The sequence below is a fragment of the Panicum virgatum genome, chromosome 2K (assembly GCF_016808335.1).
Source record: "Panicum virgatum strain AP13 chromosome 2K, P.virgatum_v5, whole genome shotgun sequence".
NCBI classification, from domain to species: domain Eukaryota; kingdom Viridiplantae; phylum Streptophyta; class Magnoliopsida; order Poales; family Poaceae; genus Panicum; species Panicum virgatum.
The window spans coordinates 63069543-63084236 of record NC_053137.1 but is presented as its reverse complement, the minus strand read 5'-3'; the positions used below and the strand labels follow the sequence as shown (position 1 = coordinate 63084236).

General features: G+C 42.5%; 2 protein-coding genes across 3 annotated transcripts; both read left to right on the top strand.

Moving 5' to 3' along the window:
• Positions 1-6384: 6384 nt before the first annotated feature.
• On the top strand, positions 6385-10901 carry LOC120693663 (eukaryotic translation initiation factor 5A). Of its 2 annotated transcripts, XM_039977023.1 has the most exons (6): positions 6385-6544; positions 6684-6817; positions 7839-7961; positions 8043-8099; positions 8188-8262; positions 8720-9112. In XM_039977023.1, the coding sequence occupies exons 2-6, from the start codon at positions 6692-6694 to the stop codon at positions 8819-8821; spliced, it is 483 nt and encodes a 160-aa protein (XP_039832957.1). In that variant the 5' UTR covers positions 6385-6544; positions 6684-6691; the 3' UTR covers positions 8822-9112. The 2 variants fall into 2 exon arrangements, with proteins under 2 accessions (XP_039832957.1, XP_039832956.1); XM_039977022.1 differs by having other exon boundaries at positions 6474-6544; positions 7839-8099; positions 8720-10901.
• Positions 10902-11457: 556 nt separating this feature from the next.
• On the top strand, positions 11458-12700 carry LOC120695576. Its single transcript, XM_039978788.1, has 3 exons — positions 11458-11599; positions 11698-11921; positions 12068-12700. The coding sequence occupies exons 1-3, from the start codon at positions 11458-11460 to the stop codon at positions 12698-12700; spliced, it is 999 nt and encodes a 332-aa protein (XP_039834722.1).
• Positions 12701-14694: the final 1994 nt, after the last annotated feature.

The window sequence follows — 14694 nt, the reverse complement described above, 5'->3', positions numbered from 1 at the left end:
TAAAAGTTATCCTTGTTTTATAGAATGATCCCTGGAATTTTCTGAAATTGCAACTCAGTCCACCTTTCTTCATCCTCCTGCCTGCTTCTCTGTTTCACCCCCCGCCGCTGTTCAGTGCCGCCGCCTGCCGCCGTGGGCCGGCCAGAGGCCACCTCCTGCTTCGCTGCCGCCTCACGTGGCGCCCCCACAAACCCCTGGACCTACCTCCTCGCGCGCTGGAGCTCCCTCCCCTTGCCACGCCGTCCTGGCCGAGCCCAGCGGCCGCCACCTTGCTGTCGCGGTGGCGAGCTCGCTGCAGAGCCCCGACCCTCGTTCTCGCGCACGCTTGAGCACTACAAATAGCCCCGCAACACGTACCCTTCATTCGTTTGCCGATTCCCCAACCCCAGACCCCAGAACGCCGCTGCCGCTCTGCTCGAACGCCGTCGAGCTTGACGCCACCGTCGACCCGCCTCTCCGCCCATGCTGACCACTCCATCAGTTGCGCCTCGACCTCACGCAGCTCACCCACCCCTCCTCCTCGCCCAATCCCCACCGGAACATCCCCGCCGACGAGCGCCTCCGCCGCCGCCTCACTGTCCACCGTCGAACCGCGCCTCCACCGCCGCTCCGCCTGCGCCAACCCCACTGCCAGCTCTGCCTCGCCCTCACGCATCTTTTTGGCCGCTTCTCGTCGACCATTGGCCACCGGAGCGCCGTCCCCGCCATTGCAGACCGCCGCCAAACCGCCGTCCACCACTGATCCGCCTCCTCCGGCCACCTCTTCGCGAACCAAGGGTACCCAGGGGTGCGCCTCATTCTCCTCTTCGTTTTCCCCAACCCAACCCTCGCCGCAGGCGAGCCTAGCCGCCGGTAATGGCCGGCGCACTTTCCTCTGTTCTCCCCTGCGGCCAGGGACCTCGGGTGAAAAGAAACAAAAACCCAGGGGTTATTTGAATAGCCATAGACTCAAGTGAATAGTGCCTTTAGGGATCCCTTTGTAATTTTTGCTGTAAACTTTGAAATTCCATAGAAATTCGTAGGAAATTCAGAAAAATGTAAACCTTGATGTTTTGGAATCCTTGAGAGTAGATCTATGCAGTAGGATCATAATATGTTGGGTGTTAGTTGAAAGTTTTTGCTATAAAAATAGATTTGTGTTACTAGTGCATAATTGCTAGTTGTTTTTATCTTTTACTTAACTGATGATTGAAAACATGTCTTGCTGTGAAATGTTTATGGTGATATTCTCATGCGACCCTAGTATTGCTATAAATTTTTAGTGGTCAGTGCTCATGTTTAGCTATTTCTTTAATTTAATGCTTGTTAAGTGAGCTTTATTCATGTTAAATATTTTCGTTGCTTAGAAAATCCTGATAATTTTTTAGAGCCTTTTTTTAGTCACAGGTTACTGTATGTAAAATTTGAGCACCATTTGAAGACTAGAACAGAAGCTAAAAATGAATCTTGTTAAGCTGATGTCTGTTTTGTTTATTTTCTCCTAATTAATTATTTGCATAATAAATTCTGAAAATTTTACAGTAGCTAAGTTAGCTCTGTGTCGACCTTTTGTTAAATTTTCAGCTTCTGTTTTGCTCTTTTTTGTTCTGTAGAATTCAATTTTGATCTAGGTGCTATCTGAATAATTGTTTTATTCTAATTAAATGGCTGCATGAGTTGGTATGATTTTTGCAGGATAGCTCTTTTCTGTTTACCTTCTGTTTGATGTAATTTTGACTGAATTTATTACTGAATGTGTGCTGAGTTAGGTAATTTATTAGCAAACCATAGTTTACTTGTTATAGGAAACCACTACAACTTACTTTATGAAGTTAGTAAGCTTCTTTTGTGCCGTTGATCATGATGCCTTGTGTAGTTAGATATGTTGAGTTACTACTCTATAAACGATTGCCCATGTGTGTATTAATTTTGTTTGCTTAGCTTCACCACATCGTGAGCGTGTTTATAATTTCATCTCTTGCATCACATATAGATACGTCTGCTCTATCGGACGGGACATACGAGCTGATCCCGGATTCCGAAGGAGGTGATTTCGAAGCTCAAGTGAACACTGCTATACTAACTGAAGCCCCGGACCAAAGTTCGGAAGAGCCCAGGGCTGAAATAGTTAGTGACTACCAAGAAGGCAAGCCCCGGACGTAACCTATATTTCAAATTATTACCATTTACTGTTATTACTTACTTGTGCATTTACAGTTCTTAGGATTTGAATTGAAACCCTAGATGCATGATCCTAGGAACCTATGTACTGAACACTAGACTTGAGTTCGAATAATTGCTAAGCTTATAGGACCGGTAAAAGTCGAGTGATTGCCTGCCACTCGCGAGCTCTATAGGAATTGCTTGTTTACTTTTTGTTATCAATATAAGGACGACAGACAGGGTTGTGTTCGATATCATGACCTTGTGTGAGACCCCGTCTGTGTTGATGAATTTGCTAAGGTCGCGGTGTGTGGTAGTGCTGGTTAAGTTTTTGAACGTACTAGCCACATGCCGTAAATATGGTACGCGGTAAGCCTAGTAGCCGATTGGACCGGGGAGTGGATATACCTATCACTCTCTCTTTAGAGATAGGCTTTTAAATGTTATTGTTGATCAACACTGCGACTTCGAGGGACAAGGTTGGACCTTGGAGCCCTGTAGTCGGGGAGAGTGACCCTATCCACAAGCCGGAAAGAAAGGTAAGCGGTTGTTTGGGAACGAGCCGACGGTGTTCCAAACGTGTGTATTAGGTCTACCTGGCCAGGTTAACAAATTCGATTCGAATCGTCTGCTTCCCACAGTTTGGGACTGCTTGATCTCTTTGCGACACAGAGTAATAAGAGCAACATTATTGTGATCAATCTTGATGTTTGCTTAAAGATCTACAATGGTTGAATAGTAATTGCTTACATAGAATGGTTAATCAACTAGAATCTTGGAAGCTAAAATTTGAAAGTAAGGACCTACTCTTTATTGCTTTTCAGCAAAAGGAAAACCAGAGCCTCACAGAACTCTGCATAGTCTAGTTAGGTGGGCTATGTATACCCGTTGACGGTTAAGTCTTGCTGAGTATTAGAATACTCAGTCTTGCTGTTGAAACCCCTTTTCAGGTATGAGTTTTGAGGACCAGGTCGCTAGTTTGTCTTGGCCCTGCTCTTTGCCTCCTGGCTGGTCCGTAGAGTGGGATACGTCTTCGGCCGGCAATGACCCTGACGAGTGATACCATGCTTGGACTAGCCTGGTGTACTTTTGCGACGTGTTGTAGCCGTCATGTTCTATTTCCGCTGCTTTTCAAACTCTGAACTTATAGTTATGGCTTGTATAACTGTTTTACAGAGTTTGGTTCTGTAATAGTACTTCGAAACATGTTGTAATCACTACTTTGCCTGTGTTGTAAAATTGTGGTTGTAATGTCTCTGGACTCGCCTTCGTGCGGGGTATGCTTGTTCGATCCGAGAACCGGTGGTTGTATCGGGACGTTACCCGACAGACCAAGAATTGTACCGTTTGAAGTGCGTTGAGCCGGTGTTGCTTTTATGGTGATGGCCTGCGCACTTGAGCCGGGATAATTCAGGTGGTTTTGCCACACCCGTAATGGGGCAATCTCACTCTGTTGCATGTCTGATTGCTTCCCGCTGCCTCGTCGATTAATGAACCAAATTACATATCTCATTTTTTTTCTTTTTTTTACAAAAACACAACAAAGCTCACCTCTTCCTTGGCGTACGAACACCTCTATACTCACTACGGATATCTCATTGTCAACAACACAACACATCATCAACCATGAAAAATAGTTAGCTACAAATGTGATCATCCTAGTCGAAAATTCAAACAAATAGGAGCAGGGGCAAAGTCCAATACATTTACTGGGTGCAGCCGCACCCCCCAATTTTTTTTTGGAAAAATCAGTTGTTTCACTTAGATTTTAGCCTTATAAGCACCCCTCTCGGTCTAATATTCTGCCCCCCCCCCCCCCCCCACAGGCTTGGTGGTCTGGCAATAGTCTTGTCGCACCTCCTCCATTTTACTCTAGCTTCGCCACTGAATACGAGCATGTTCTTTTTTTAAGGAAATTTTAATTCTCCATTAACTCAGAAACTCAGTGGTAGATCTCGAGCCCGTTGGACATACCCTCTGGTTTCCTGAGGACACACTTATATCTAAGCGCCATCATAACATAAATACATAATACACGATTCTATTACATTTTTGGGGTTCAAAATAAGACTTCGACTCAAACGGATAGCCAATAAGAGTCTTCAACTCGTACACAGTGCCGCCGGTCTCTGCAAGTTTGAACGAATTCACCTCCAGGGCCATCACGAGTCATCCTAACCATTTCATTTTCATGCCCACTGCTGACTGCTGTTAAACATCCTGATAAGTAGACACTCTTCTCGCAGCCCAACGGGTAGCGGCCCATCATTGTTTATGATAATAGATAGAAAAAAAAAGTCTACTACCCCTCCGTCAACTATCGCAAAAATCTGATTTTCATCCCTCAATTATAAAACTGGATATCTCGTCGCCCCCAACTATTAAAACCATTTATTTTACCTCCCTCGGCGGTTTTCACAAGTGGTTTTTGTATTTTTTTATAGATTTTTTTTCTTATCTATTTTCACTCAATTGAGGTAGCAAACGTGGATAAAATTTTTGATGATTGGCCTAGTGGTAGAGAAGAATACAGAGAACCCAATTTCACAACTATTTGAAGTTCAAACTCAAAAAAATGAATTTGAAATTTTCAAGAAAGAAAGAATTCATACTTCATTGAATTTTTAAAGCATCAAGATGAGCTCCATATTTGACAATTTCACTAATTTTTTAAAGCATCAAGATGAGCTCCATCTTTGAAAAAAATTGGACTGTGTTTATAGAATTTTTGTGTTTATAGGTTTTATAGAAAAATTTTAAGTTTCTTAGGAAGGGTCAAATTTGATCCTTTTTTATTTATTTTCACAGAATTTAAAATCTACTCAAGAATTTTCATATTTGATTTATATATAGAAAAATATGAAATATAAAAAATACTGAAGAATTTTCATATCTCATTTATGCATATCTTGTGTAGATTTTAAATTATGTGAAAATAAATAAATAAATAAATAAATAAATAAATAAAGAGATAAAATTTGGCCCTTCGTAATAAACTTCAAATTTTGCTATAAAATACGTCTTCATAAAAAATCCTATTGATGTACCTATAATATGTGTCACATAGTTCATATTTTGTTAAAGATGGAGCTAATCTTGATGCCTTAAAAATTCAATGAAGTTTGAATTAATTCTTTCTTTCTCTAAAATTTTAAGTTTCAAATTTATTTAGTTTTAAGCTTCAAAAAATTTGCAAAATTGGGTTCATTGTAATCTCCACTACCACTAGGGCAATTTTCATGATTTTTGGACCATAATTGCTACCTCGATTGAGTGAAAAAAGAGATAAGAGAGCAAAATCTTTGAAACAACAATGTAAATCCACTTTAAAACCATTGAGGGAGATAAAACAAATGATTTTGATAGTTGAAGAAGACTCTATACCCAATTTTATAGTTTTTTTTAGATTAACCCAATTTTATAGTTGAGGGACGAAAATTAAACTTTTTACTATCGTTGAGTGAGGGGAAGTAGACTTAGATATGGACATTTTGCAAGGTGAGCTGGGCCTGCAAAAGCCTGAAACATTTTGAGCCCAAAATCAATGCCTATATCTGTCTAATAATCTTGTTGGGCCCAGCGGTCACAACCCTTGGGCTGAAAAGTTGCTAGGCTCTAGTTTTGTTCTTTTTTCCCTGGTTTGATCAACTACTTCAAAACGTACAGTTCAGAACTTCACATCACTGAGGAAGATTGATACAATGAAAGATGCCACTCAAGCGAAATTAAAAATATCACCGCACGATTACTAACGTAACACGATCGAATTACTGAACAGCTGACTTGCGCCACCATTTTCCTGGTGTATGTTACATGGGAATTCACCAACAGCACAAACATGCCCAGTCAATTCCCACACGGTCTGTTCCAGACTTCAGTCACGTGCAAACCGAACGTTAGGAACAGTGCGTTTATAAGGCCTCACAGCGGATCCCAATCTGATCGGAATCAGAGCTTGACTTGTGTTTCCTTATTATCGCTGATCAGCAAAAAGACGCTGAAAAGGAAAGAAAAGCAAATAAAAAATAAATAAAAAAGCAAGGGAAAGGAGGAAGAAAGATGCTTTCAGCCGTCCATGGCGTGAATCAAACGCGAGGAGATGCCCTACCCCCCGCAGCCGTACACGTGTCCAGACCACCCGACCGAACCGACGGTCCAGATGCTCTAAACACCTGCACCTAGAGCTGTTTCACCGACACGCGGGCCCTTTCTATTTTGGACCCACTGGCAGTGAGACAAACCGCCCCCCTCCCGGCCTCCCGGGTGGAAGCGGTAGGTGCACCTGCTGTTAGCAGTATAAATGCCCCCAAACCCTAGGATTCGCCGCGAGCTTATCGCTTATCATCTGCGCCTCCCCATCTCTCCCCTGCTCCTCCACCTCCTTGTGATCCATCCAAACCAGGTAAGAATTTGACCCGCCGCCTCTCAGATTTGCTTCCGAATTTAGCAGCTCGTGTTCCTGATTTCGGATTTGTTTTGCTTGCTGAGATCTGGAGTAATCGAGGCTAATTCTCGGATCTTGTTGTTTGGGTTTGTTGCAGGGGTAGCCATGTCGGACTCCGAGGAGCACCACTTCGAGTCGAAGGCCGACGCTGGGGCGTCCAAGACCTACCCGCAGCAGGCCGGTACCATCCGCAAGAACGGATTCATCGTCATCAAGGGCCGCCCCTGCAAGGTATATGCGCACTTCGATCTGGGTTCGAGTCTAGTGCTCTAGTATTGCGATTATGTCTAGATGCGCGTGGTTGTGTGGCTGAACTGGTGATTTGGGGTTGTATCCAATCATAATACCATATGATGTCTTGATGGGATACATGCTGTTATTGTTGTCTGTGGACGGTTGACCCTGTCTCTTTCTCTGGGGCTGGAATTTGTTAACTTGGGTGCTAAATACCGGAAGATTATTGATTTCTTAGAAGGTTGGCATCATGTCTGCGGATGTAATTTGTAGATTTGGATGCTAGATACCTGATGGTTAGTGATTACGTAGAAGATGGCCATCATGTCTGGGGATGGAATTTGTGGATTTGGATGCTAGATGCCTGATGATTAGTGATTTCCTAGAAGAAAGGTGGGGATCATGGTGGATGAGAGACGGGATGCAAGTGTGAAAGGTGCCATCTGAAGTTCTGTTGAATCTTCTTCTCAGAACCCCAATTTTTGTGGTTAAATTTGATCTGCCTTGAAGATAAGGGGGCAATAAAAGGGCCTTTTGGTATGTTGATTTCACTCATCTCGGATTCGTAGCTGAATCTGTTGTGAAAAATGTAAGCTTATTTTTTTTAATTTAATAAGGTGAGATCTAGTTTGACATGTGCAGTGGCTAACTCTTTGGAGCAGCTACCTGTTTTGCAATCTGCAAATAGCTTTGTACAGAACTACAGATACACCTGGCCTGTTTGACCATAAGTCTAAACCTGCCAAAGCCTTGCAGTCTTGTTAGCTTGTTGTGTACTATGTTACAGGGTTAAGGCATTCTCGTAGGTGATGGCAAAACCCATTTCCTTTTTATGTTCCCTTTTTATTATTGAGTTTCTGGTGGATTTGAGTGATATCAGCAATGCAATCATGAGGTTATCCCTGGTCTTAAGTAGCATCTTTTTTGTTACAATTTTGATTCATTTATCGAATATGGTTGATAAACGATTCAAAAAGAAAGAGAGAAGAATATGGTTAAAAATAATGTTATGCTGTAGGTGGTGGAGGTTTCTACCTCAAAGACTGGTAAGCACGGTCATGCTAAATGCCACTTTGTTGCCATCGACATATTCAATGGGAAAAAGCTTGAAGATATTGTCCCATCTTCCCATAATTGTGATGTAAGTTAAATATCTCTGCCTGTATAACTATGCCCTTTTGGTGATTCACTTAGAAATTCACTCACTGTTTCAACTCTTCAGGTGCCACATGTGAACCGCACTGAGTATCAGCTGATTGACATATCTGAGGATGGATTTGTATGTTCCAACAATCAGCCAAAGTATCTCTCTTTTGTACCTATAAATGTTAGATTCAATATTTATCGTTTATTTCAATTTCTTTCAGGTGAGCCTTCTTACTTCTGATGGCAACACCAAGGATGATCTTAGACTTCCAACTGATGAGACTCTCCTGGGCCAGGTATTTTTGGAAACTCTCCATCTTAGTTACCTGCCTCTACAGTAATACTTGTTTTGATTCTGCATGGAAGCAGTAGAAAGTAAGGACCATGAAGGCAGTAGAATGTAGGGTCCTCATAGAAGTATAGAACTAGAGGTTGATTTTGCATTCTCTTTATTTTTCTTGTTAGTGGTTAATGTGGTATAAAAAATAATTCAAAGTATGCCCTGCCCCAGTACTTGCCAGACTTAAGTATGATTAACATGCATTGTTATCTATAATGTTCTGTCACCACATCAGTTCTTCTGGGCTCATGCCTGGCTTTGTGCTGTTTCTAGTTAAATGCATCTGGTGTTATCTAATGAAAAGTTCTGATTGTTGGAACTCTTTGTCCTTGCACTTTTGCATCTCTTTTGTGCTGTCATTTTAACTCTAGCTATCTAAAAGTCTTTGCTCCATCAAATGCTTGGTTAATCAGATCAAGGAAGGATTTGACAGCGGGAAGGACCTTGTGGTGACTGTCCAGTCTGCAATGGGGGAGGAGCAGATCTGCGCGCTGAAGGATGTCGGCCCCAAGTAGCTTCCCAAAGAAGGCCGATCTTGGAACAGAGGGAGCAACTGTATCTCAAAACTTAAATCGAAAAAGGCGTGTATCGCAACAAAGGATTGGTACCGAGACATTCACCCTAGCTTGAGCTGGCTTTTGCTGTAGTAAACTCAAGTGCAGTGATTGCTGGGTGTGGCATCGTATCTGACTATCTTTATCTGTGGTTACATTTGGGATCCTTTATTTTCTATGGTTTTATGCCCTCTGCGTAGTATCAATAATGAATTGGTTTGGAACGGTTAAAGTTGCATTTGCTTGGATTTCCCCCCGTGAGCGTGGCGTTGCTATATTCATGTGTTTCTGGTGTTTTGGCGTCCAGAACCAGATGCCAACAGTTTCACGGATGTGGTGGTTATCTTCCCGGTGCTGGTCGACCACTGGATTGGATGATGTATTCTACTTACCCAGTCACATTTGTCACCTTGTACAATTTCACATTTGCATATAACAAAAAGGGGTTTCAAGATATTTGTACTTTCAATTTAGCTATGTTAGCTCGACAAGGTTGGCGGCACGTTCAAAATAAGGAGTCTGTGTTGTGGCGGCACGTTCAAAATAAGGAGTCTGTGCTGTAGGATTTTGGGAGCAAAGGCTGTTGCTAAGCCGGGCATGTCATATTCATGGAGAAGTATACTGAAAGGTGTGCAAGTTTTGAAAAAAAGGCATCATTTGGAGGGTTGGAAATGGTGCAAATATCAAGATTTGGAAGGATCCCTCGATACCAAAGGAGTGGACCAGATTGCCACCTTGGCCAAGAGGGATGAACCTGCAACAAACAATAGATGAATTGGTTGATCCAGGTTTGGGAACTTGGGATGAACAGCTGGTTAGACAGACGTTCTGTCAGGAAGACGCTGAAATCATTTTGACTATACCAGTTCACACTGAGATGGATGAATGCATGGCATGGCACTATGACAAAAGGGGGGATTTTTTCGGTCAAATCGGCATATAAGGTGCAAATGGAGGACAATAGAAGGAGATCAGTGAGAGGAGTTCAGGGGACATCTGCTGGGAGTTCATTGCAGAAGGAGCATTGGGCTGGCATCTGGGCTATGAATTGTCCAGGAAAAATTAAGCACTTCATTTGGCGTTTGGCTCACAATAGCTTGGCGGTGAGAATGAATTTAGAGAGAAGAGGTATGGAACTGGACACTAGATGTGTTATGTGTAATCGGCTTAATGAGGACAGTGCTCATTTGTTGTTTAAGTGTAAATTTGCAAAGCATCTTTGTTGGGAGCTGGGTTTGGAGGAAAAGCGACAGCACCTGAGTGAATTACAAAATGCTGAAGAGACCATTAAAGTACTTCTGAAGATGGAGAAGAGAGACCAAATATACGTCTGTGTGACCCTCTATCAGTGGTGGAGGGAAAGAAATAATGTCAGAGAAGGGGAGAGGAGGAAAAGTCCAGCTGAAGTAGCTTTCATTATTCAGGCACAGGCAGAGGAGTTTCTGAAAAATCCTGAACTTCCTGTTCATGCTAGCAGGGAGGGGGTGGAACATTGGAAGAGGCCAGCTGAGGATGTGCTCAAAATAAATTCGGATGGGTCTTTTAATCCGAATACAGGAGCTGGAGGGTGGGGAGCTGTTATTAGGAATTCGATGGGGCAAGTTGTAAAGGCAGGAGCTGGGCACATACACCATGCTCTTGATGCTTTCCATACTGAAGTGATTGCAGCGTTAGAAGGAGTTAAGATGGCTGAGATGGCTGGTATGACAAATGTAGTTCTAGAGACAGATGCCATCCTTCTCAAATATGCTTTGGTGAACAATAGTTTCAGGCTGTCTTCGGTGGGTGGCCTCATTCACGAGATCAAAGCAATAGCGGACGCATGCTTTAGCTCTTTTTCATGTTGTCACTGTAATAGAGGTTGTAATCAGGTAGCTCATGCTTTCGCTGATATTGGTTGTAATGGCCCTCGGGGTACTATCCAGTACTGGGAGTCTCCACCGATTGGCGTTGATGTTCTGATGGCTAGCGATTGTGCTGTGTCCACGGTTTAATGGAATGAAACTATTCCACTTCAAAAAAAAAAGGGTGCGACAACATTCTCTCTACAGCATCTTCTCGCTAGGAGCCGGCGAGGCGTACCAGCTAATACGTAACGCAGCTATCTCAAAAATTGCTGCAAGCCTTCCGTACAGAATGCAGCAGGTGCAAGCCTGGATCAGTTGAAGCGCTGGTTTTTCGATGGTTTGCTAACTACGGGTGGATGTCATACGCGTTATTGAGTCGTAGAAACGATTAGACGAGGATACCTGATGTTTCTTACGCGTTATTGAAGCGCTGGTTTGCAAATAAGTAATAACCTGATGTTGATCAGCATATCTCTTCCCGGCTGATGAGTTTTTGGTCAGCTCATGCCGGCCAGAGCGGGGCCGAGTCGGACTCGGAGGAGATGAGTTGAGCGTGCCGCATAATAAAAGCCAGGGCGCCGTCCTGGGCCCTGTTGGGCATAGACGCATAGGTAACTCGTAACCCTATTTTTGGTTATCGATCGTCAAACCTTCAATCTTCGATCGAGGCGTGATCACACGAAACTCCTACGTTTCGGTGGGCGCGCAGCGGAATCTCGCCTGTGCCTGTTCCTCTCGCGCGATCTGGCGATGAAGCAGGCGCACTCGGCGGCGGAAACGGAGGATGCCCTCGAGACGATCGAATCCGACTACGACGCCTACACAGCAAGCACCTTTCGCGACGACTGGATGGCTGTCTGGTCCCGTATGCACGGTTCTTTCGAAGACACCAGTGAGTCCTCCCTTCTCCATTGTTGCTATTGCTGCTACTGGTGATATGCTGACATACTGTACTCGATCTTGACTCACCTGAGATCATATCTCCTCCAGCGAAGCTCCGCCCCATGCGTTTCACCGACGAGCCCCCGCCCCGCTACGGCGCCTTCCCCATGAACACTCTGCAGGTGTATTCAGTCAGGGTTGAAGGAATCAGAAGGGGCTTGCAGTGGCCGCTCGATGTGTTCGGCATCGTCGCCGCACGCGACACCGTCGACTTCAACCGCAACATCATCTTCAGCCGCACGAGGGACAACTGCCAGACCCTCACCAAAGAGGTTCCGATCCCTTTCCCTGTCCACTCATTCAGACCTGCCTTGTTTTTGTACTGACAACTGATTGACTGTTCTGTTGTTTCACTCTGTTCACGACTAATTTGTTTGCTTAATGATACGTTGCCGCTGCATGTGTGCGTCCTGCGCAGGATCGGAACTTGGCACTGGAAGGTCCGAGCCGTGCCGTTGTGTGGCAGGATCATTTGTACATCGAGGTTAAGCTGACGGTGAAGGGGCCTACCGAATCCGAGGATAAAGACTTGAGATTTCTAGTTGTGCCATTCGCATGTGGTAATGCGGCGTACTCGTATCACAATTATAGTTACAGAACTAGCAAGCTTAGTACGGTGAGGCTTTCACTTGGTCCTATTGTTGCATCTGTGGAGGCCACAATATTTGTGCGAGTCAGTGATGGGTCGTCATGGCCAGATGGTTTCCGTGCCCAATTCGCTGCATTTACCACTGGCAGTCGTCGCAAGATAGCCCCTAGCACTAGCATTGATCACAAGAAGATAATCTTGCTTGATTCTGGAAGCAGAAAAGTGCCTGTTACTGCTGACGGCAGGGTCGTCCTCTCGCGGCGTGTCGTTTCGGTTGAGACTGGTGGGAAGCTGCGAGTCTGCGTCAAGGCGTGGGAGGCTGCGAGAAGCGTCAAGGATGCCGTGAAGGATGAGGTGCTCTTCACGGCCCAGGAAGCGGGTAGGAGCTCTGGTTTGCTCGATGCTGGATTTTGTAAAATGGAAGTTACGGTCGCCTGGTCACTCGTTACCTATGATGAATAGTATGACGAGTGACCTGTTATGAAGATACCGCTGGTAATGGGAACTTGGAAGTTCTTGCAGAGTGATGGTTATTAACTTATTATAGTTTTCTGAAATTGGTATTGTCCATAAAAAATGAAACTGGTATTGTAGCTGTTTGCTCTAGTGGGGGTATGCTTGTTATTATGATTTTTTTAAAAAAATATGTTAGAAACTGACATACTTCCTCAGTTCTAAACAGAAAGCAACTCTCGCTTCTTGAGAAGGCAAAAAACATTCTCACTTCTTCAGAAGACAAAAACAATATTAAATTTGATCAAATTTATATGAAAAATTAGTAACATCTTCAAATAGATTTATTATACATAAAGAGAATATAATTAATTTAAAGATACTTATTTTATGATATAAATGTTAACTCTATCTTATATACATTTGATCAAATTAAAATCATTTAACCCCTCGGAAAAAGGTCGCATTCTTTTTAGACGATTTTTCAGCCTGCAGCCAATTTAGACCGCAGCTATTTTGTCTGTTTCAACTGCTTTCTCTGTTTTCCATGGGAAAAAGTCCTCTTTATCTCTCTCAACTATCGTAAAAGTCTGTTTTTCCTTCCTCAACTATAAAATCGGACATAGTGGCTCACTCATCTCTTCAAAACCGAACATATGACCTCCCTGGTGGTTTCCCTTAGTGTTTTTTTCTATTTTTCTATATTTATTTTGGTTGAATATTTAAAAAAGTATAGTAAATCATAAAACAATCATAAATTATAAAATTTAATTTTGTTGATTTCTACATGAGTAGATATATGCATGAACATATGATATGATATACTTCAGCATAGAATTTTAGTTGTAGCTTTAAATATATACTTTTTGGTAATTAATTCGTAGCCATAGTTTCCATTGTCCGGTTATGGTGAAATTTTTTATGGTGGCCTAATTATTATATGCTTGAACTGCAGTAAAATTTTATGCTCATTGGATCAATGTATACCTTAGTTATTAGTTACTGGTTTCTCTCTGTTAGTTTTCTATTTTTCTTTTATATTTATTTTAGCTGAATTTTGAAAAATCATAGTAAATTACAAAAATAAATAAAATGTAAAATAAATTTTGTTGTACTCCACATGAATAGATCTGTGCATTGAACATATGATATAGTATACTTTAGTACAAAGTTTGTAGCTTTAGATGTATACTTTTTGGTAATCAATTCAAAGATACAGTTTTCATACTCAAATTATGGTAATTTTTTTATGGTGGACTAATCATTGCATGATTTGACTATAGTAAAAATATCATACTCATTGGATCATGTATGCCTGAGTTATAGATTTATCTAGGTTTATCTATAGATTTATCTAGACAAATCTATAACTCATCCATACATGATCCAATAAGCATGGAATTTTTACTACTACTCAACATATAGTTATTATCCCACTGTAAAAATTTCACCATAATTGGATGACAAAAACTATAGCTATGAATTAATTACAAAAAAGTATATAGCTAAAGCTAAAACCAAACCTTTGTACTAAAGAATAGCATAACATTTGCTCACTGCATAGATATACTCATGTGGAGTCCAACAAAATTGGATTTTTCATTTTATAATCTTTTTTATAATTTACTATAATTTTTCAAAGATTCAACCAAACTAAACATAAAACAGCCAAAGAGGTGATGCATCCGGTTTTAAAGAGTTGAGAGAGCAGTTATGTCCGGTTTTGTAGTTGAAGGAGGGAAACAAAACTTTGTGATAGTTTTTTTTTTGAGTGGAAACTTTGTGATAGTTGAGAGAGATAAAGAGGATTTTTTTTCTTTCCTGTGATTGTGACACCGGAGGCAAAGCCCATGCGGCGGCAGCGTTTCGAGCAGGTTGGGCCGACGGATGGGCCGAGGCAAAGGACGGCACGAGCCGGAGTTGTACACGAACACGCGTCGTCCTCGTATTCGGATTTCGCGCATTTATTAATTAGGGTTGTGCGGCGGCGGCGGGGCCGAAAC